Source organism: Salmo salar, chromosome ssa05 (assembly GCF_905237065.1).
Source record: "Salmo salar chromosome ssa05, Ssal_v3.1, whole genome shotgun sequence".
In the NCBI taxonomy this organism is placed as follows: domain Eukaryota; kingdom Metazoa; phylum Chordata; class Actinopteri; order Salmoniformes; family Salmonidae; genus Salmo; species Salmo salar.
In genome coordinates this window covers 15622080-15645688 of record NC_059446.1, presented here as the reverse complement: position 1 = coordinate 15645688, position 23609 = coordinate 15622080, and the positions used below count along the sequence as shown (strand labels likewise).

The 23609-nt window shown below is 46.2% G+C and overlaps 1 protein-coding gene across 1 annotated transcript in view; it reads left to right on the top strand.

Annotated features, from left to right (window-relative positions):
• LOC106604330 (teneurin-2) overlaps positions 1-23609 on the top strand; it is a 299583-nt gene that overhangs the window by 227593 nt on the left and 48381 nt on the right. The window contains exons 4-10 of the mRNA XM_045717935.1: positions 6756-6881; positions 7329-7534; positions 7933-8128; positions 9503-9604; positions 12810-13004; positions 15194-15394; positions 18409-18594. Coding sequence (XP_045573891.1) covers positions 6756-6881; positions 7329-7534; positions 7933-8128; positions 9503-9604; positions 12810-13004; positions 15194-15394; positions 18409-18594 — 1212 coding nt within the window. The remainder of the gene's footprint in view (positions 1-6755; positions 6882-7328; positions 7535-7932; positions 8129-9502; positions 9605-12809; positions 13005-15193; positions 15395-18408; positions 18595-23609) is intronic.

Genomic DNA, 23609 nt, shown 5'->3' with positions numbered 1-23609 from the left:
AAAAAGTTATATTTACGTTCGTAGAAAAATGTCAAACGTTGTATAGCATCAATCTTTAGGGCCTTTTTAACATAAAACTTCAATAATATTCCAACCGGACGATTCCAATGTCTTGAAAAACGTTATGGAACACAGCTACCTCATCACGTGAAGGTGCGCCAATGAACTCATGTCATTTTCTGAGTCACCAAATTCCCGGCCTTATTGTTCGCTCTCTGTTCATTGCAAAAGCCTGAAACAAGGTTCTAAAGACTGTTGACATCTAGTGGAAGCCTTAGGAAGTGCAAAATGAACCCTAAGTCACTGTGTGTTAGATAGGCAATGACGTGAAAAAACTACAAGCATCAGATTTCCCACTTCCTGGTTGGATTTTTCTCCGTTTTTTTCCCACCTTATGAGTTCTGTTATACTCACAGACATCATTCAAACAGTTTTAGAAACTTCAGAGTTTTTTCTATCCAATTTTGCTAATAATATGCAAATATTTGACTCTGGGCCCGAGTATTAGGCAGTTTACTCTGGGCACGCTTTTCATCCGAAATTGAAAATACTGCCCCCTATACCTTAAAAGTTATCTAACAGACACAATATATGAAAATATGACTTAAAGAGAGAGGGAAGTGGATGAAGGAGAGGGAAAAGGATGAAGGAGAGGGAAGGGGATGAAGGAAAGGGAAGAGGATGAAGGAAAGGGAAGAGGATGAAGGAGAGGGAAAAGTATGAAGGAGAGGGAAGAGGATGAAGGAGAGGGAAAAGTATGAAGGAGAGGGAAGAGGATGAAGGAGGGGGAAGGGGATGAAGGAGAGGGAGGATGAAGGAGAGGGAAGAGGATAAAGGAGAGGGAAGAGGATGAAGAAAAGGGAAGAGGATGAAGGAGAGGGAAAAGGATGAAGGAAAGGGAAGGGGATGAAGGAAAGGGAGGATGAAAGAGAGGGAAGAGGATGAAGGAGAGGGAAGGGGATGAAGGAGAGGGAAGGGGATGAAGGAAAGGGAAGGGGATGAATGAGAGGGAAGAGGATGAAGGAGAGGGAAGAGGATGAAGGAGAGGGAAGAGGATGAATAAAAGGGAAGAGGATGAAGGAGAGGGAAAAGGATGAAGGAAAGGGAAGGGGATGAAGGAAAGGGAGGATGAAAGAGAGGGAAGAGGATGAAGGAGAGGGAAGGGGATGAAGGAGAGGGAAGGGGATGAAGGAAAGGGAAGGGGATGAAGGAGAGGGAAGGGGATGAAGGAGAGGGAAGGGGATGAAGGAAAGGGAGGATGAAAGAGAGGGAAGGGGATGAAGGAGAGGGAAGGGGATGAAGAAGAGGGAAGAGGATGAAGGAGAGGGAAGAGGATGAAGGAGAGGGAAGGGGATGAAGAAGAGGGAAGAGGATGAAGGAGAGGGAAGGGGGATGAAGAAGAGGGAAGAGGATGAAGGAGAGGGAAGGGGATGAAGGAGAGGGAAGAGGATGGAGGAGAGGGAGGATGAAGGAGAGGGAGGATGAAGGAGAGGGAAGGGGATGAAGGAGAGGGAAGGGGATGAAGGAGAGGGAGGATGAAGGAGAGGGAAGGGGATGAAGGAGAGGGAAGAGGATGAAGAAGAGGGAAGAGGATGAAGGAGAGGGAAGGGGATGAAGGAGAGGGAAGAGGATGAAGGAGAGGGAAGAGGATGAAGGAGAGGGAAGGGGATGAAGGAGAGGGAAGAGGATGAAGGAGAGGGAAGGGGATGAAGGAGATGGAAGGGGATGAAGGAGAGAGAAGAGGATGAAGGAGAGGGAAGGGGATGAAGGAGAGGGAAGAGGATGGAGGGCAGCAGAGGGACCAGAGAAAGAAAGAATGACAGAATGAGAGTGAGAGAGGGCATTGGTTCTTCCTGTAGAAACGCCTGTTCTTTTCTCTTGCTCTCTCTCTCACTCTTTCGCGCTCTCTCTTGGCGGTGGGGTGACAAATAAAAGAGCTGACAGTGGAGGCCACGTAGCACCTGCGGTGTCAGCACTTTCCTTTGACCAGGACCGAGGGAGGGACGGAGGGTAGGAGCGGGGGAGACGGAGGGAGTAAGATTCACCCTTGCGGGACAACCCCTAAACCTTACACCTACCCCTCTATTAGATACATCTGTCTCCCATCTCTCTCTGTCTCTCTGTCTCTCTCTAAATTCAATTCAAAGGGGCTTTATTGGCATGGGAAACATACACTAAATGACCAAAAGTATGTGGACACCTGCTTGTTGAACATCTCATTCCAAAATCATGGGTATTAATATGGAGTCAGTCCCCTTTGCTGCTATAACAGCCTCCACTCTTCTGGGAAGGCTTTCCACTAGATGTTGGAACATTGTTGCATGGACTTGCTTCCATTCAGCCACAAGAGCTTTAATGAGGTCAGGCACTGATATTGGGCGATTAGGCCTGGCTCGCAGTCGGCGTTCCAATTCATCCCAAAGGTGTTCGATGGGGTTGAGGTCAGGACTCTGTCGGCCAGTCAAGTTCTTCCACACCAATCTCGACAAACTATTTCTGTATGGACCTCACTTTGTGCACAGGCTTTACACCACTCCAGCCGATGCTTGGCATTGCATATGGTGATCTTAGGCTTGTGTGCGGCTGCTCGGCCATGGAAACCCATTTCAGGAAGCTCCTGACGAACAGTTCTTGTGTTGATGTTGCTTCCAGAGGCAGTTTGGAACTCGGTAGAGAGTGTTGCAACCGAGGACAGACGATTGTTACGCGCATCAGCACTTGTTGGTTCCGTTCTGTGAGCTTGTGTGGCCTACCACTTCGCAGCTGAGCCATTGTTGCTCGTAGCCGTTTCCACTTCACAAAAACAGCACTTACAGTTGATGGGAACAGCTCTAGCAGGGCAGAAATTTGATGAACTGACTTGTTGGAAAGGTGGCATCTTATGACGGTGCCACGTTGAAAGTTACTGAGCTCTTCAGTAAGGCCAATCGACTGCAAATGTTTGTCTATGGAGATTGCATGGCTGTGTGCTCAATTTTATACACCTGTCAGCAACGGGTGTGGCTGAAATAGCCGAATAAACTCATTTGAAGGGGTGTGCACATACTTTTGTATATTTAGTGTATGTTTAAAGTGCCAAAGCAAGTTCAATAAACACAAAACAATTTCAACAAAAACCTATTCCAAATGAACTGTAAACCTTGCACTCAAAAAGATAAAGACACTTTAAGTGTTAAATTAGCAGCTATGTGTTTTAGCAATATTGTAGTACGAAATAAACAGATAAATACTGGTGTTATTTACAGTGTTGTTTGTGCTCCACTGGCTGCCCTTTTCTCATGGTAACGGGTCACAAATCTAGGAGATATGGGAGTTTATCGATGTTTGATTTGTTTTAAAATTCTTTGTGAGACTGTGTGATCTTGGGATTAGGGTTAGAGTTAGAATTAGAATTAGGGTTAGGAGTCAGGGCTAGGTTTAGATTTAGGGGTTAAGGTTAGGTTAAAGTTAGGGTTAGGGAAAATATCATTTTGAATGGGAATTAATTGCTTGGTCCCCACAAGGATAGTACAACAAACGTGTGTGTATGTGTGTGCGTGTGTGTCCATAAATGTGTGTGTGAGACAATGTCTCTCATGACTGAGTCGTGGCTGAACGAAGACACGGATAATATACAGTTGGTTGGGTTTTCGGTGCATCAGCAAGACAGAACAGCAACCTTCGGTAAGACTAGGGTTGGCAAAGCTTCAATACAGGACTAAGATTGAATCCTACTACACCGGCTCTGACGCTTGTTCGGATGTGGCACCACAGGGATTGTAAGCTATTACAGATTACAAAGGGAAACCCAGCCGAGAGCTGCCCAGTGAGCCTACCAGATGAGCTAAATGCCTTCTATGCTCGCTTCGAGGCAAGCACCACTGAACCATGCATGAGAGCACCAGCTATTCTGGAAGACTGTGTGGTCACGCTCTCCATAGCCGATGTGAGTAAAACCTTTAAACAGATCAACATTCACAAGGCCGCAGGGCCAGACGGATTACCAGGACGCATTCTCAGGGCATGCGCTAACCAACTGGCAAGTGTCTTCACTGACATTTTCAACCTCCCTGACCGAGTCTGTAATACCTACATGTTTCAAACAGACCACCATAGTCCCTGTCCACAGATGATGCAATCTCTATTGCACTCCACACTGCCCTTCCCTACCTGAACAAAAGGAACACCTACGTGAGAATGCTGTTCGTTGACTACAGCTCAGCGTTCAACACCATAGTGCCCTCAAAGCTCATCACTAAGCTAAGGACCCTGGGACTAAACAACTCCCTCTGCAACTGGATCCTGGACTTGCTGATGGGCCGCCACTAGGTGGTAAGGGTAGGCAACAACACATCTGCCACACTGATCCTCAACATGGGGGGCTCCCTTATGGGTGCGTGCTTAGTCCCCTCCTGTACTCCCTGTTCACCCATGTCTGCGTGGCCACGCACGACTCCAACACCATCATTAAGTTTGCCAATGACTCAACAGTGGTAGGCCTGATCACCGACAATGAAGAGACAGCCTATAGGGAGGAGGTCAGAGACCTGGAAGTGTGGTGCCAGGACAACAATCACTCCCTCAAAGTGAGCAAGACAACGGAGCTGATCGTGGACTACAGGAAAAGGAGGGCCGACCACGCCCCCATTCAGATCGATGGGGCTGCAGTGGAGCAGATCGATAGCTTCAAGTTCCTTGGTGTCCACATTACAAACAAACTATCATGGTCCAAGCACACCAAGATAGTCGTGAAGAGGGCATGACAAAGCCTATTCCCCCTCAGGAGACTGAAATGATTTGGAATGGGTCCTCAGATCCTCAAAAAGTTCTACAGCTGCACCATTGAGAGCATCCTGACTAGTTGCATCACTGCCTGGCTTGGCAACTGCTCGGCATCTGACCGCAAGGCACTACAGAGGGTAGAGCGGGTAATGTGTATGGCTCAGTACATCACTGGGGCCAAGCTTCCTGCCATCCAGGACCTCTATACCAGGCGGTGTCAGAGGAAGGCCCTACAAAGGATCAAAGACTCCAGCCACTCAGGTCATAGAATTTTCTCTCTGCTTCCACACGGCAAGCGGTACCTTTGTTATGTCCAAAAGGCTTGTTAACAGCTTCTACCCCCAAGCCATAAGACTGCTAAACAGTTAATCAAATGGCTACCCAGACTATTTGCATTGACCCTCTTTTTTACATTGCTGCTAGTCGCTGTTTATTATCTATGCATAGTCACTTTACCCCTAACTACATGTACATACTACCTCAATTACCTCGACTAACCCGTACCCCCGCACATTGACCCCATGGACCCCATGGAATACAGCCTTGTTATTGTTATTTTATTGTGTTACTTTTTTTTGGTTTAGTTTATTTATTTAAATTTAGCAATTATTTTCTTACTTAAAAAAAACCCTGATGTATTGCTGATTTGATTTGAAAGGGTTGAGATGTGCAGAATGAATGTAAGCATCCTGGTGGTGAATACATAAACAGATCACTCTGTGAGGATGGGACAGGTAGGGAGAATGGGACAGGTAGTGAGAATGGGACAGGTTGTCAATATGGGGCAGGTAGTGAGAATGGGACAATCAGTGAGAATGGGACAGGTTTAGAGAATGGGACAGGTAGTCAGGCTGGGGCAGGTAGTGAGAATGGAACAGGTAGTGAGAATGAGACAGGTAGTCATGATGGGACAGGTAGTCAGGATTGGACAGGTAGTGAGAATGGGACAGATAGTCAGGGTGGGGCAGGTAGCGAGAATGGGACAGGTAGTTAGGATGGGACAGGTAGTGAGGATGGGACAGGTAGTCAGGATGGGACAGGTAGTCAGGATGGGACAGGTAGTCAGGATCGGGCAGGTAGTGAGAATGGGACAGTTGGTCAGGATGGGACAGGTGTTCAGGATGGGACAGGTGTTTCGAATGGGACAAGGTGTGAGAATGGGACAGGTAGTCAGGATGGGACAGGCGGGTCAGGATGGAAAAGGTAGTGAGGATGGGACAGGTGTTCAATACACACATAATGAGAATGCCTATAGTGGTCAACACATCCTTCGACCGCACGTGACCATACTCCTACCATAAACACATAGTTCCTGGTAGCACTGTCCACACACACACACACACTGACACACACCCTCACACTCCTTTGGTGAACGGACAATAACGGATAGAAATATGAATCAGCAACGCCCGTGCCCTTCCCAAATCTGTGTAACACTCAAATGCTTTCCTTGTCTGTTTATTTCCTCTGAACTTCAATTAATTGATTTCAGTTCCTCTTTCTTCCTTTGTGAGAAAGTTGCTTGGCAGGGACTTCAAAAGAACAAGGGAGCCAGAGAGAGAGAAAAAATGAAGAGCTGACAAACTCATCCACCAGCACAATAACACAACAGAACACAAAGGAGGGGAAGAGCGAGAGAACGAAAGAGGCAGAGTTTTCTTTTCATATGTTACTTGCTCACTGTGAGCTTGTGCCAAGACTCCCAAACAGAGACTGGTATCCTGTCTGGGGAGGGAGGGAGGGAGGGAGGGAGGGAGGGAGGGAGGGAGGGAGGGAGGGAGGGAGGGAGGGAGGGAGGGAGGGAGGGAGGGAGGGAGGGAGGGAGGGAGGGAGGGAAAATAAAGTGAGACAGGTAAAGAAAAGTATGCCTGTTACTTTCTAATCTCTTCTAGGTCAGTACGATCTGTGCAATTTCTATCTGCCTGAAAATTAAATAACAAATACTCCTCCCCCCTACTCCCCCCTCTCATCCCCCTCTCCTCCCCCCTGTCTAGCCATTAACCTGTTGGATCTGACATGGCACCTGCAGCCCTCTGAAGGCCCTGTGTTGAACAACGGTCTGAGTACTGCAGGTCTAGCTGTCAACAGTGATGTGGCCACACTGCCCTCTGGAGGCAGAGGTGAGAACTACGACACTATAGCACCCACAACACACCTGCCGGCACAACTAGAAGACTATTCTTCTTCTAGCATTGTACTGTAGTTCTATTGGGCAGACGTACATAGTTCAGAACTCATTTTCCCAGAATGCAAACTTTCAATGTTTTAATGGTTTTGCTATGTGATTACTGCTTACTGACATTGTGATGATCCTCTCCTCTCCTCTCTTCAACTCTCTCTTTTCCCTCTCCTCTCCTTTCCTCTCCTCTCTCCTCCTCTCCTCTCTTTTCCCTCTCCTCTCCTCTCCTCTCCTCTCCTCTCCTCTCCTCTCCTCTCCTCTCCTCTCCTCTCCTCTCTTCAACTCTCTCTTTTCCCTCTCCTCTCCTCTCCTCTCCTCTCCTCTCCTCTCCTCTCCTCTCCTCTCCTCTCCTCTTCTCTCTCTCTCTCTCTCCTCTCCTCACCCATAGCTCCATGGCCAGGTCCTAACAGCAGTATAGAGAGTGGGGATGTGGAGGTGGGGAGGAGGGTGAGTCAGGAGATTCCTCCAGGGATGTTCTGGAGGTCTCTGCTTCACCTGGCCCAGCCGCAGTTCCTCAAGTTCAACATCTCCCTGGGGAAAGATGCTCTGTTCGGGGTCTACATCCGCAAGGGCCTGCCCCCCTCACACGCACAGGTAGACTGTCATAACACACACCTGGGTTGGGGTCAATTCGAATTGAAGGAAGTCAATTCAGGAAATGATTTGAATTTAAAATTGAATATAACATTTTAAAAAATGGAAAAACAGTAATAAATATCTTCTACTTGTTTATTAAGAAGTCGTTGTAAATAGATTACATTTTTTGAGTTATTGAATTAGAATTTCAGTTTACTTCCTGAATTGACACACACCAATACACACACACCAGCACACACACCAATACACTCACAACACACACATACTGTATGCACCACATACACAGTTACACAAAACTGGACTGCACTCACACTTACAGTATACACACACTTATGGAATTGAATTGACTTCCTGGTCTGAGCTTCCTGAAAGTGTTATTGTCTCTCCTCCTGCAGTATGACTACATGGAGCGCTTGGACGGTAAAGAGAAGTGGAGTGTTGTTGAGTCTCCTCGAGAACGTCGCAGCATCCAGACTGTGGTTCTAAACGAAGCAGTGTTTGTTCAGTACCTGGACCCGGGAGCATGGCATCTAGCCTTCTACAATGACGGACGAGAAAGAGAGACCGTCTCCTTCAACACTGCTATAATGGGTAAGAGAGAGAGGGAGGGGGAGAGAGAGCAAGAGAGAAAGAGAGGAGAGAGAGAGGGAGGGGCAGAGAGAGAGATAGAGAGATGGGGAGGGGAGGGAGAGGGAGGGGGAGAGGAGGATGGAGAGGGAGACAGAGAGAAAATGAGAGGGGGAGAGAGAGAGAGAGAGAAAGAGAGAGAGAAGTCTCATTCAATACTGCTGTAATGGGTTAGAAGAGAGAAAGAAGGGAGAGAGGGGGAGGGAGAGAGAGAGAGAGAGGGGAGAGAGTATATATAACTTTCACTTCAAGAGCAGCAGTTAAACTCCACCCAATCCTACTCTCACGGCTAGCCTGCCAACTCCTGTGGAGAGAGTGAGGGTTGGAGTGAAGGAGGTAGGGGAGAGTAGGTTTGAGTTAAGTAAGGCATCGTGCTGAGAGAGGGAAGGGGCGAAATGTCGAGGGAAAGAGGGAAGTGGAGAGAGTGGAGAGAGTAAATGGGGTGGAGAGAGAGAGGAATGGAGAGGGTGGAGAGAGTAAATGGGGTGGAGAGAGAGAGGGATGGAGAGAGTGGAGAGAGTAAATGGGGTGGAGAGAGAGAGGGATGGAGAGAGAGGGATGGAGAGAGTGGAGAGAGTAAATGGGGTGAGGAGAGAGAGGGATGGAGAGTGGAGAGAGTAAATGGGGTGGAGAGAGGGGTGGAGAGAGTAAATGGGGTGGAGAGAGAGAGGGAAGTGGAGAGAGTGGAGAGAGTAAATGAGGTGGAGAGAGAGGGATGGAGAGAGTGGAGAGAGTAAATGGGGTGGAGAGAGAGGAGAGAGTAAATGTGTTGGAGAGAGAGAGGGGTGGAGAGAGTGGAGAGAGTAAATCGGGTGGAGAGAGAGAGGGATGGAGAGAGTGGAGAGAGTAAATGGGGTGGAGAGAGAGAGGGGTGGAGAGAGTGGAGAGAGTAAATGTGGTGGAGAGAGAGAGGTAAGTGGAGAGAGTGAAAACCTCAAAACCTCCTGTTCTTGTCCAAACCTGTTCTCCTCACACAAACCACTTAGACATGGGTAGAGTGCTGAAAATACACAAACACACAAACACAAAGGTAGAATGTGGAGAGGAACACATGCACATGAATAAAGTATTGATGACCCCGGAGAGAAACATGATTTAGATAGACGGATGGATGGATTGTACTACATGTAAGAGGAACAGTGGAAGAAACATACATGCTGATGGTTTATGAGTTTGCTGTAAGAACATGAAATATGAACAATATGAATGAATTGTTGTGTTGTTGAACTAAATGACTACAGGCTGGAGTTTGACACTCTTCTCTCAATCTCTCTTTATTTCCCTCTTATCCAATCTATCTCCTTTCTTTATTTCTCTCTCTCTCTTCTCCTTTTACAGACTCGGTACAGGAGTGTCCCCGTAATTGTCATGGCAACGGAGAGTGTGTGTCTGGTGTGTGTCACTGCTTCCCTGGGTTCCATGGCATGGACTGCTCCAAAGGTAGACACACAGACTCACACACTCAGGATAGTGTGCAGCTTGGGGCTGTGTAGAGACAGAACTGTGATACATGGCAGTTTAAAGCCAACATGTCTCTTAGTTCACCTGGGGAAGAAGACTGTTCACTGATTAATAGTTTAGTTACCTCTCTGTGTAATTACTCTACATGTCACTGTTGCTCTCTCTCTCTCTCTCTACCGCTCACACATACACACACACACACTCATGACCCTCAGACAGACTGTTATGTACTCTGCTATGACCATCAGACATGCTGTTATTTACTCTGCTTTGACCATCAGACATGCTGTTATTTAATCTGCTATGACCAACATACATACTGTTATTTACTCTGCTATGACCATCAGACATACTGTTATTTACTCTGCTATGACCATCAGACATACTGTTATTTACTCTGCTATGACCATCAGACATACTGTTATTTACTCTGCTATGACCATCAGACATACTGTTATTTACTCTGCTATGACCATCAGACATACTGTTATTTACTCTGCTATGACCATCAGACATGCTGTTATTTACTCTGCTATGACCATCAGACATACTGTTATTTACTCTGCTATGACCATCAGACATACTTTTATTTACTCTGTTATGACCATCAGACATGCTGTTATTTACTCTGTTATGACCACCAGACATGCTGTTACTTACTCTGTTATGACCATCAGACATACTGTTATTTACTCTGCTATGACCATCAGACATACTGTTATTTACTCTGCTATGACCAACAGACATGCTGTTATTTAATCTGCTATGACCAACATACATACTGTTATTTACTCTGCTATGACCAACAGACATGCTGTTATTTAATCTGCTATGACCAACATACATACTGTTATTTACGCTGCTATAACCATCAGACATACTGTTATTTACTCTGTTATGACCATCTGGCATACTGTTATTTACTCTGCTATGACCATCAGACATATTGTTATTTACTCTGCTATGACCAACATACATACTGTTATTTACTCTGCTATGACCAACATACATACTGTTATTTACTCTGCTATGACCATCAGACATTGTTATTTACTCTGCTATGACCATCAGACATACTGTTATGTACTCTGCTATGACCATCAGACATACTGTTATTTACTCTGCTATGACCAACAGACATGCTGTTATTTAATCTGCTATGACCAACATACATACTGTTATTTACTCTGCTATGACCAACAGACATGCTGTTATTTAATCTGCTATGACCAACATACATACTGATATTTACCTTGCTATAACCATAAGACATACTGTTATTTACTCTGCTATGTCCATCAGACATACTGTTATTTACTCTGTTATGACCATCTGGCATACTGTTATTTACTCTGCTATGACCATCAGACATATTGTTATTTACTCTGCTATGACCAACATACATACTGTTATTTACTCTGCTATGACCAACATACATACTGTTATTTACTCTGCTATGACCATCAGACATTGTTATTTACTCTGCTATGACCATCAGACATACTGTTATTTACTCTGCTATGACCATCAGACATACTGTTATTTACTCTGCTATGACCAACAGACATGCTGTTATTTAATCTGCTATGACCAACATACATACTGTTATTTACTCTGCTATGACCAACAGACATACTGATATTTACCTTGCTATAACCATCAGACATACTGTTATTTACTCTGCTATGTCCATCAGACATACTGTTATTTACTCTGCTATGACCAACATACATACTGTTATTTACTCTGTTATGACCATCAGACATACTTTTATTTACTCTGTTATGACCATCAGACATGCTGTTATTTACTCTGTTATGACCATCAGACATGCTGTTACTTACTCTGTTATGACCATCAGACATACTGTTATTTACTCTGCTATGACCATCAGACATACTGTTATTTACTCTGCTATGACCAACAGACATGCTGTTATTTAATCTGCTATGACCAACATACATACTGATATTTACCTTGCTATAACCATCAGACATACTGTTATTTACTCTGCTATGTCCATCAGACATACTGTTATTTACTCTTCTATGACCATCAGACATACTGTTATTTACTCTGCTATGACCAACAGACATGCTGTTATTTAATCTGCTATGACCAACATACATACTGTTACTTACTCTGCTATGACCAACAGACATGCTGTTATTTAATCTGCTATGACCAACATACATACTGTTATTTACTCTGCTATAACCATCAGACATACTGTTATTTACTCTGTTATGACCATCTGGCATACTGTTATTTACTCTGCTATGACTATCTGGCATACTGTTATTTACTCTGCTTTGACCATCAGACATATTGTTATTTACTCTGCTATGACCAACATACATACTGTTATTTACTCTGCTATGACCAACATACATACTGTTATTTACTCTGCTATGACCATCAGACATTGTTATTTACTCTGCTATGACCATCAGACATACCGTTATTTACTCTGCTATGACCATCAGACATACTGTTATTTACTCTGCTATGACCATCAGACATACTGTTATTTAATCTGCTATGACCAACATACATACTGTTATTTACTCTGCTATGACCAACATACATACTGTTATTTACTCTGCTATGACCAACATACATACTGTTATTTACTCTGCTATGACCAACATACATACTGTTATTTACTTAGCTATGACCATCAGACATACTGTTATTTACTCTGCTATGACCATCAGACATGCTCTTATTTACTCTGCTATGACCATCAGACATTGTTATTTACTCTGCTATGACCATCAGACATACTGTTATTTACTCTGCTATGACCAACATACATACTGTTATTTACTCTGTTATGACCATCAGACATATTGTTATTTACTCTGCTATGACCAACATACATACTGTTATTTACTCTGCTATGATCATCAGACACGCTGTTATTTACTCTGCTATGACCATCAGACATACTGTTATTTACTCTGCTATGATCATCAGACATGCTGTTATTTACTCTGCTATGACCATCAGACATACTGTTCTCTGACCACCTCTTTATACCTTTTTCCTTTTCTTCTATACATTATATCTTTCCTTCTCCACCCTCTCTTTTTCTCTCTCCCTTTCCCTATTTCTCTCTCCCTCTTTTTCTCTCCTTTCTCTCTCTATTTCTCCCTCTCTCCCTCTCTCTCTCTGTCTCCAGAGGCGTGTCCAGTGCTGTGTAGTGGTAATGGTCAGTATGATAAGGGATCCTGCATCTGCTACAGTGGATGGAAGGGAGCAGAGTGTGCCGTCCCCACCACCCACTGTATTGACCCTCTCTGTAGTGGACATGGGACCTGCACTGACGGGACCTGTGTCTGCTCCCTGGGGTACAAGGGAGACAACTGTGCCAAAGGTGAGGGGAGAGAGTGTGTGTTTGGGGTCGGGTGGGTTGGTGGGGGTGTGTGAGGAGGGGTAGTGTGTGTCAGGGAGTGTGTGATGGAATGGAAGATGTATAGTGTGTAGCTCCTTACACTCAACAATCACATCACACACAGACACACAAACACACAGAGCAGTTATCAGCAGCCTCCAGTCCCAGCTCGTCATAGCGTCCTCTGCCTCCCCAGTGGTCCCGTTGTGTTTCTCTATAAACAGATGAAGGATGGAGGAGCAGCCAGATACATCACGTCTGATTAAGTGATTATCACTGTTCTATTGATCCTGTTAAGACGGATCAGCCTGCTACACATTAACTCTGGAGATCTAGAGAGATAAAGGGAGGGAGGGAGAGAGAGATGGGAAGAGAGAGAGAGAGGGAGGGAGGGAGCGAAATAAGAGAGAGAGGGTAGAGAGAGAGCAGGGGAGAGAGGGTGAGAGAGAGAAGGGTATAGGGAGAGGGAGAGAGGGGTAGAGGGAAAGAGAGAGAGGGAAAGAGGGAGAGAGAGAGAGAAAGAGGGAGAGAGAGAGGAGAGGGAGGGAGGGCCCCTTAAATTGAAATTGAAATTGAGAGCTTGAGATCTGAAGAGGTGAGGGAGAGGACAGGTTGAGGTCTGAAGAGGTGAGGGAGAGGACAGGTTGAGGTCTGAAGAGGTGAGGGATAGGACAGTTTGAGGTCTGAAGAGGTGAGGGAGAGGACAGGTTGAGGTCTGAAGAGGTGAGGGAGAGGACAGGTTGAGGTCTGAAGAGGTGAGGAAGAGGACAGGTTGAGGTCTGAAGAGGTGAGGGAGAGGACAGGTTGAGGTCTGAAGAGGTGAGGGAGAGGACAGGTTGAGGTCTGAAGAGGTGAGGGAGAGGACAGGTTGAGGTCTGAAGAGGTGAGGGAGAGGACAGGTTGAAGTCTGAAGAGGTGAGGGAGAGGACAGGTTGAAGTCTGAAGAGGTGAGGGAGAGGACAGGTTGAGATCTGAAGAGGTGAGGGAGAGGACAGGTTGAAGTCTGAAGAGGTGAGGGGGAGGACAGGTTGAGATCTGAAGAGGTGAGGGAGAGGACAGGTTGAGATCTGAAGAGGTGAGGGAGAGGACAGGTGTGCGGGAAAGACAGAAAAAAAGTGAGTGAAGATGCGATCATAAGGTCATGATAGAGAAGAAAAGAGGTAGATGAAAGAGAGAGAGAGAGAGAAGGGACATATAGAAGCAGAGCCACAGAGGAGGGCAGAGAACAGGCTCAGCATTTTCCTCCACTCTTCATTTACCCCCTCCGTTTCCCCTCTGTTTCTTATCCACCTTTTTCCCCTTCTCTCTCTCTTAAATGTGATATCCATCACGCCTGAGTCACTCAAACAATTTACCTGAAGTGGCGATGACACATAAATCTATACGTGTGACCCTCCATTTCTGCCTCGCCAACAGAATGGAGCGCCCAGACAGCAGCGTGTGAAAATGAGTGGGGAGGGAGCGCTGGGGGAGGAGGGGAAGGGGAGAGAGTGGGTAGTCAGCAGAGGGAAAGGGGGATTGGAGGAGAGAGGGAGAGGTAAAGAAGCAAGAAGAGAGAGGGGGAGTTGTCGAAAAGAGGGAGTTAGGGGGATTTGGGGAATGAGAGGAGGAGGACAGGAGGAGGAGGGGAGTGGGGGCTTATAGTTTGCCAGGAGGGGGTAATTTGTCAAATTGGTTTTCACTCACTGTTCATACTCACATCTGCCTGTCAGCCAGTCTGCCAATATCAGATTATCCCCAGTGCATTAGCACACACACACTAAGATACAGGGAAGGTTATATGTGAGGAAACGCAGCCTACTGAGTGAAAAGTATTGACTTATTAAATGCCTGTGAAAGGCTGTGTGAAGACAATTACTAACGTGTATCACGAGATGCTGCAAAAATCACGAGATGCTGCAGAAATCAGATGAAGGAAACACGAAGCTAGTATTTCTCAGTATTTTAAACATGATTATCTTTCTCTCCCTCTCCCCCTCTCTTTCTCCCTCTTTCTCTCTCCTTCTTTTCTCCCTTTCCCTCCCTCCCTCCCTCCCTCTCTCTCTCTCTCTCTCTCTCTCTCTCTCTCTCCCCCTCTCTCTCTCCCTTTCCCTTTCCCTCCCTCCCTCCCTCCCTCCCCCTCTCTCCCCCCCCCCCCCTCTCTCTCTCTCTCTTCTCCTCTCTGTCTGTAGTGGACTGCCTGGACCCGACCTGTTCTAATAATGGTATCTGTGTGAACGGGGAGTGCCACTGTAAACCCGGCTGGGGCGGCCTACATTGTGAGCTGCAGCGGGCACTGTGCCCAGACCAATGCCATGGCCACGGTGCATTCATACCAGACACTGGCCTCTGTAGCTGTGACCCCAACTGGATGGGACCAGACTGCTCTGTAGGTCAGTAGTACCCTTTTCTGTAATCTGTAACCTCTGACCTCTAACCCTAACTGGATGGAACCAGACTGTTCTGTAGGTCAGTAGTAGCCTATTCTGTAATCTGTAACCTCTGACCTCTAAACCTAACTGGATGGAACCAGACTGTTCTGTAGGTCAGTAGTACCCTATTCTGTAATCTGTAACCTCTGACCTCTAACCCTAACTGGATGGGACCAGACTGTTCTGTAGGTCAGTAGTACCCTATTCTGTAATCTGTAACCTCTGACCTCTAACCCTAACTGGATGGAACCAGACTGTTCTGTAGGTCAGTAGTACCCTATTCTGTAATCTGTAACCTCTGACCTCTAACCCTAACTGGATGGGACCAGACTGTTCTGTAGGTCAGTAGTACCCTATTCTGTAATCTGTAACCTCTGACCTCTAACCCCAACTGGATGGGACCAGACTGTTCTGTAGGTTAGTAGTACCCTATTCTGTAATCTGTAACCTCTGACCTCTAACCCTAACTGGATGGAACCAGACTGCTCTGTAGGTCAGTAGTACCCTATTCTGTAATGTGTAACCTCTGACCTCTAACCCTAACTGGATGGGACCAGACTGTTCTGTAAGTTGGTACCTCATCTAACGCCTTACCGTTTGGGTGGGCCTAACCCTTAAATATTGCCCAATCCTCCTTGCCTTTTATCCTAACCCCAATCCAAGCTACCCCGTGGTTTACCCTAACTCAAGTAGCTATGTCTAACCCAACCCTAACCCGTGGTTTACCCTAACTCTAGTAGCTATGTCTAACCCAACCCTAACCCGTGGTTTACCCTAACTCTAGTAGTTATGCCTAACCCAACCCGTGGTTTACCCTAACTCTAGTAGCTATGTCTAACCCAACCCTAACTCGTGGTTTACCCTAACTCTAGTAGTTATGCCTAACCCAACCCCAACCCGTGGTTTACCCTAACTCTAGTAGTTATGTCTAACCCAACCCCAACCCGTGGTTTACCCTAACTCTAGTAGTTATGCCTAACCCAACCCTAACCCGTGGTTTACCCTAACTCTAGTAGTTATGCCTAACCCAACCCAACCCGTGGTTTACCCTAACTCTAGTAGTTATGCCTAACCCAACCCGTGGTTTACCCTAACTCTAGTAGCTATGCCTAACCCAACCCGTGGTTTACCCTAACTCTAGTAGTTATGCCTAACCCAACCCGTGGTTTACCCTAACTCTAGTAGCTATGCCTAACCCAACCCGTGGTTTACCCTAACTCTAGTAGCTATGTCTAACCCAACCCCAACCCGTGGTTTACCCTAACTCTAGTAGTTATGTCTAACCCAACCCCAACCCGTGGTTTACCCTAACTCTAGTAGTTATGTCTAACCCAACCCCAACCCGTGGTTTACCCTAACTCTAGTAGCTATGTCTAACCCAACCCTAACCCGTGGTTTACCCTAACTCTAGTAGTTATGCCTAACCCAACCCCAACCCGTGGTTTACCCTAACTCTAGTAGTTATGTCTAACCCAACCCCAACCCGTGGTTTACCCTAACTCTAGTAGCTATGTCTAACCCAACCCGTGGTTTACCCTAACTCTAGTAGCTATGTCTAACCCAACCCTAACCTGTGGTTTACCCTAACTCTAGTAGTTATGCCTAACCCAACCCCAACCCGTGGTTTACCCTAACTCTAGTAGTTATGTCTAACCCAACCCCAACCCGTGGTTTACCCTAACTCTAGTAGCTATGTCTAACCCAACCCTAACCCGTGGTTTACCCTAACTCTAGTAGTTATGCCTAACCCAACCCCAACCCGTGGTTTACCCTAACTCTAGTAGTTATGCCTAACCCAACCCCAACCCGTGGTTTACCCTAACTCCAGTAGTTATGTCTAACCCAACCCGTGGTTTACCCTAACTCTAGTAGCTATGCCTAACCCAACCCGTGGTTTACCCTAACTCTAGTAGTTATGCCTAACCCAACCCCAACCCGTGGTTTACCCTAACTCTAGTAGTTGTGCCTAACCCAACCCCAACCCGTGGTTTACCCTAACTCTAGTAGTTATGTCTAACCCAACCCCAACCCGTGGTTTACCCTAACTCTAGTAGCTATGTCTAACCCAACCCGTGGTTTACCCTAACTCTAGTAGCTATGTCTAACCCAACCCTAACCCGTGGTTTACCCTAACTCTAGTAGCTATGTCTAACCCAACCCGTGGTTTACCCTAACTCTAGTAGCTATGTCTAACCCAACCCGTGGTTTACCCTAACTCTAGTAGTTATGCCTAACCCAACCCGTGGTTTACCCTAACTCTAGTAGTTATGCCTAACCCAACCCGTGGTTTACCCTAACTCTAGTAGCTATGTCTAACCCAACCCCAACCCGTGGTTTACCCTAACTCTAGTAGCTATGTCTAACCCAACCCTAACCCGTGGTTTACCCTAACTCTAGTAGTTATGCCTAACCCAACCCGTGGTTTACCCTAACTCTAGTAGTTATGCCTAACCCAACCCGTGGTTTACCCTAACTCTAGTAGCTATGCCTAATCCAACCCCAATGACAGTAGCTGTGTGTAAGTCTTTCCATGCCTCTCTCCTCCCTCTCTACAGAAGTGTGTTCACAGTAGCTGTGTGTAACTGTTTACATGCCTCTCTCCTCCCTCTCTACAGAGGTGTGTTCACAGTAGCTGTGTGTAACTGTTTACATGCCTCTCTCCTCCCTCTCTACAGAAGTGTGTTCACAGTAGCTGTGTGTAACTCTTTCCATGCCTCTCTCCTCCCTCTCTACAGAAGTGTGTTCACAGTAGCTGTGTGTAACTGTTTACATGCCTCTCTCCTCCCTCTCTACAGAGGTGTGTTCACAGTAGCTGTGTGTAACTGTTTACATGCCTCTCTCCTCCCTCTCTACAGAAGTATGTTCACAGTAGCTGTGTGTAAGTCTTTCCATGCCTCTCTCCTCCCTCTCTACAGAAGTATGTTCACAGTAGCTGTGTGTAACTGTTTACATGCCTCTCTCCTCCCTCTCTACAGAAGTGTGTTCTGCAGACTGCGGGACCCACGGTGTGTGTTTGGGCGCAGCATGTCAGTGTGAGGAGGGCTGGACGGGCACCGGGTGTGACCAGCGAGTGTGTAACCCACTCTGCATCAAACATGGAACCTGCAAGGATGGCAAGTGCCTGTGTCACCAGGGCTGGAATGGAGAGCACTGTACCATCGGTAGGTGGGGAGGGGAGGAGGTGTGTTGGATGCCTCGCTATTTTGATTTAGCCATAATGCTTTGAAATAGGAAGTTTAATTTCCCATTCACCATTTCATCCGAGCAGCGCTTTTCCTCAGAACACTCCGGTGTCAGAAACACAGTGGGTGGGGGAACAACACTTTGTGATATCAACTCTCTGTTCCCCACTAGAAACTAGGGCAGCTTTGTTTGCTGCATCTTTCACAAGACAAAACTCCTCACTCCTGCTTGTGGGTGCTGATCTAGGCTATGCATGTGCTTGCATTTTAAACTCCTTCCATTCCTTTTTTCATAACGCACTCTCTCAACCTCTGCACGTTTTCTCTCAATGCAGACATGTGGGACTTGGTTGACAAAGGTAAAACTGTATTTTGGTTTTCAGCGTTTAGCTTCTCGTGCTGCATAGTAGTAGGAACTAGTCGCTGCTAGTCGTCTGTGGGTTTGGGGCTGGCTGGAGTTGGTAAGCTTGGCCCAGTAGACCAGTCATCTGTGTGCTATCTATATCTATATCGCTATATCGCTATATCTATCTATCTATCTATCTATCTATCTATCTATCTATCTATCTATCTATCTATCTATCTATCTATCTATCTATCTATCTATCTATCTATCTATCTATCTATCTATCTATCTATCTATCTATCTATCTATCTATCTATCTATCTATCTATCTATCTATCTATCTATCTATCTATCTATCTATCTATCTGTCTGTCTGTCTGTCTGTCTGTCTGTCTGTCTGTCTGTCTGTTGCCAACCAACCAGTGTTTTACCATTCACAACCACACAACCACTGTGGCCTGGGGTTACCATCCAGAACCTCACAGCCACTGTAGCTAGGATGGCAATGGGGGCAGAGGTGGGGGTATATAACAGAACAGTCCCCCTCAGCCTCTCTCTCATATGGGGGTTTATAACAGAACAGTCCCCCTCAGCCACTCTCTCATATGGGGGTATATAACAGAACAGTCCCCCTCAGCCTCTCTCTCATATGGGGGTTTATAACAGAACAGTCCCCCTCCACCACTCTCTCATATGGGGGTATATAACAGAACAGGCCCCCTCAGCCTCTCTCTCATATGGGGGTTTATAACAGAACAGTCCCCCTCCACCACTCTCTCATATGGGGGTATATAACAGAACAGGCCCCCTCAGCCTCTCTCTCATATGGGGGTTTATAACAGAACAGTCCCCCTCCACCACTCTCTCATATGGGGGTATATAACAGAACAGGCCCCCTCAGCCTCTCTCTCATATGGGGGTATATAACAGAACAGTCCCCCTCAGCCACTCTCTCATATGGGGGTTTATAACAGAACAGTCCCCCTCCACCACTATCTCATATGGGGGTTTATAACAGAACAGTCCCCCTCAGCCTCTCTCTCATATGGGGGTATATAACAGAACAGTCCCCCTCCGCCACTCTCTCATATGGGGGTTTATAACAGAACAGTCCCCCTCCACCACTCTCTCATATGGGGGTTTATAACAGAACAGTCCCCCTCCACCACTCTCTCATATGGGGGTTTATAACAGAACAGTCCCCCTCCACCACTATCTCATATGGGGGTTTATAACAGAACAGTCCCCCTCCACCACTCTCTCATATGGGGGTATATAACAGAACAGTCCCCCTCCACCACTCTCTCATATGGGGGTATATAACAGAACAGGCCCCCTCAGTCTCTCTCTCATATGGGGGTTTATAACAGAACAGTCCCCCTCCACCACTATCTCATATGGGGGTTTATAACAGAACAGTCCCCCTCAGCCTCTCTCTCATATGGGGGTATATAACAGAACAGTCCCCCTCCACCACTATCTCATATGGGGGTTTATAACAGAACAGTCCCCCTCAGTCTCTCTCTCATATGGGGGTATATAACAGAACAGTCCCCCTCAGCCTCTCTCTCATATGGGGGTATATAACAGAACAGTCCCCCTCAGCCTCTCTCTCATATGGGGGTATATAACAGAACAGTCCCCCTCAGCCTCTCTCTCATATGGGGGTATATAACAGAACAGTCCCCCTCAGTCTCTCTCTCATATGGGGGTATATAACAGAACAGGTCTTAAACACAGACACATTATGTTCCTCAGTTAGATAGAGATGCTGGTCATGTATTGTGTCACTACAGACACTCCATGGGTGGAGAACATTCGACAAGAACAAAACGGTGAAATACATTTCAAAAGCCATCGATGCAAAGTCTATGCTGTGGTAGAATACAGATATGTGTTTAGTGTGTGTGTGTGTGTGTGTGTGAGAGTGTGTGAGTGAGTGTGTGTTTGTTTGTGTGCATCCGCAGGAGGCTGTGTAATGCCTTTGTCTCAGTGTGTGTGTGTAGAGAGACACATAAGGAATACTAACCCCAGTCTCTCTGTCTCCTTATGAAGACACCAGCAGGTCTGGCCACCATTATTAGAACTACGAATTGATCCACTTCTGAACCACAAATGTTTCCACTTGACAAAGATCACAGTGAAACAGTGATATGTACCATACATACACACGACAGGATGGATTGTTTGTTTACACACACACACCACACACACCACCCCACACACCACACACACCCAAATGTTAGGAGTTGGGAGTTGTGTTAAAGTCCTGTGACAGGATCCAATGTCCCCCAACCAAACTGAATTGAACAGAAGGCTTTAGATTCCCTGTGGATGGTTTGGAGTGTCCTCTGCCCTACTAAAGTTAGTAAGATGGCTTTCACTGTTGTCCAGAGTAGTACCCAGGGGAGAGGGGAGGAGGAAGAAGAGAGGGGGGGAGAGATGGTGGATGAGGAAGAGGAGAGAGGGGGGGAGCGGGAGGGAGAGAGGGGGTGAGGGAGAGAGAAGGAGGGAGAATGGAAAGAGAGGGAGAGGAGAGATGTGGGAGGAGGAAGAAGAGAGAGTGACAGAGATAGAGGGAGAAATGGAGAGAGAATGGAAAGAGAGGGAGAGCTCAGATGTAGATTGAGAAAAAAGAGAAAAGAGAGAGAGAGAGAGTTCAGATTGGAAGGAGAGTTTTATAGTGTGTTGTCATCAGGTCCATCAGGTCCTCTCTCTCTCTCTCTCTCTCTCTCTCTCTCTCTCACAAACACACTCTCTCCTTCCCTCTCTGTGTGTGCTGACCCATAACCCAAGGCTTTTTAAGGGGGATTTCATCACATCCAACTACATTAGTGAGGGGAATGGACTTAATAGTTTCTGAAATCCCACTTTATTCTGGTTAGTATGAGGAGAATTTAATCGTCCTCTAGCATTAAGGAGAGGGCCTGCCTGCCTGGCTGCCTGGCTGCCTGCCTGGCCCAGCTAGCCGATCAATGCCCCATATAGATTCTGCTGTCCTTGCTCTGCATAACGGTTGGTCTGCTTAAAATTGATCCATTTTACAGACAATCATGGCTAACACTCTGCTGTGCTCTATGGTCCTGGGCCAATACACACATACACACTCAACACTCAGTTAGGCAGAACAGTACATGGCTGGTCTGAGGGCCGATAGATTTTTTGCCTGAAATGACATACCCAAATCTAACTGCCTGTAGCTCAGCACCTGAAGCAAGGATATGCATATTCTTGATACCATTTGAAAGGAAACACAAGTTTGTGAAAATGTTCATTAATGTAGGAGAATATAACACAATAGATCTGGTAAAAGACAATACAAAGATAAAACATGCGTTGTTCATGTTTCTTTTTACATCATCTTTGAAATGCAAGAGAAAGGTCACAATGTATTATTCCAGGTTAGGCGCAATTTTGATTTTGGCCACTAGATGGCATCAGTGTATGTGCAACGTTTTAGACCGATCCAATGAACCATTCCATTTCTGTTCAAAATGTTGTATCTACGACTGCCCAAATTTGCCTAATTGGTTTATTAATACATTTTCAAGTTCATAACTGTGCACTCTCCTCAAACAATAGCATGGTATTCTTTCACTGTAATAGCTACTGTGAATTAGACAGTGCAGTTAGATTAACAATAATTTAAGCTTTCTGCCCATATCAGATATGTCTATGTCCTGGGAAATGTCCTTGTTACTTAAAACGTCATGCTAATCACATTAGCGCACGTTAGGCCAACCAACCTACCCACCGATCTACGGGATCGGTGGGTGGGACACCGATCCCGTAGAGGTTTTAACCACTCAGAGTTAATGCCTAACCTTAACCATTCAGAGTTAATGCCTAACCTTATGATTTTGGAGTTGATGCCTGAACTTAACCTTAAACACTTTCAAATTTGACGTTTGGAACAACTTTGAAATTTGACGTTTGAGAAACATGGATGAACGTCTAATTCTGACGTGAGAATGTGAGAGCTGGTTGGGTACACAGTATGGAGAATGGAAATTAAAATTGCCCTGCAGATATCTAATTGATGTGTTGTGTGGTCAATCAATGTGGCTTTCAGGAATTCTTTACCATAATCATTGGATTGACTGAGACCTTTAATGCATTAAAACACAACAAAGTATGTCTCTCTTTCTCTCTCCCTCCCCCATCTATCACTCTCTCTCTCCCTTCTATCTTTCTTATCCTCCCATTCTTTCTCTCTCTCCCTCCCTCCCACCTCTCTCTTTCTGCCTCCCCCCTCACTCTCTCCCCCATCTCTCTCTCTCTCTCTCTCTCTCTCTCTCTCTCCCTTCTATTTCTCTCTTCCTCCCATTCTTTCTCTCTCTCCCCCTCGCTCTATCTGCCTCCCCCTCACTCTTTACCCCGCTCTCTCTCTCTCTCTCTCTTTCCCCCTCTCTACCTCCCACCTCTCACTCTCTCTCCCCCTCTCTCTCTCCCTCCCCCTCTCTCACTCTCTCTCTGTCCCTCCCCCTCTCTCTCCCTCTCTCCCCTCTCTCTCTCTCCCTCCCCCTCACTCTCTCTTACCCCTTTCTCTCCCTCTCTCCCTATCTCCCCCTCTCTCTCTCTTGCTCTCTCCCCCCTCTCTCCCTATCTCTCTCTCTCCTCCCCCCCTATCTCCCTCCCCTCTCTCCCT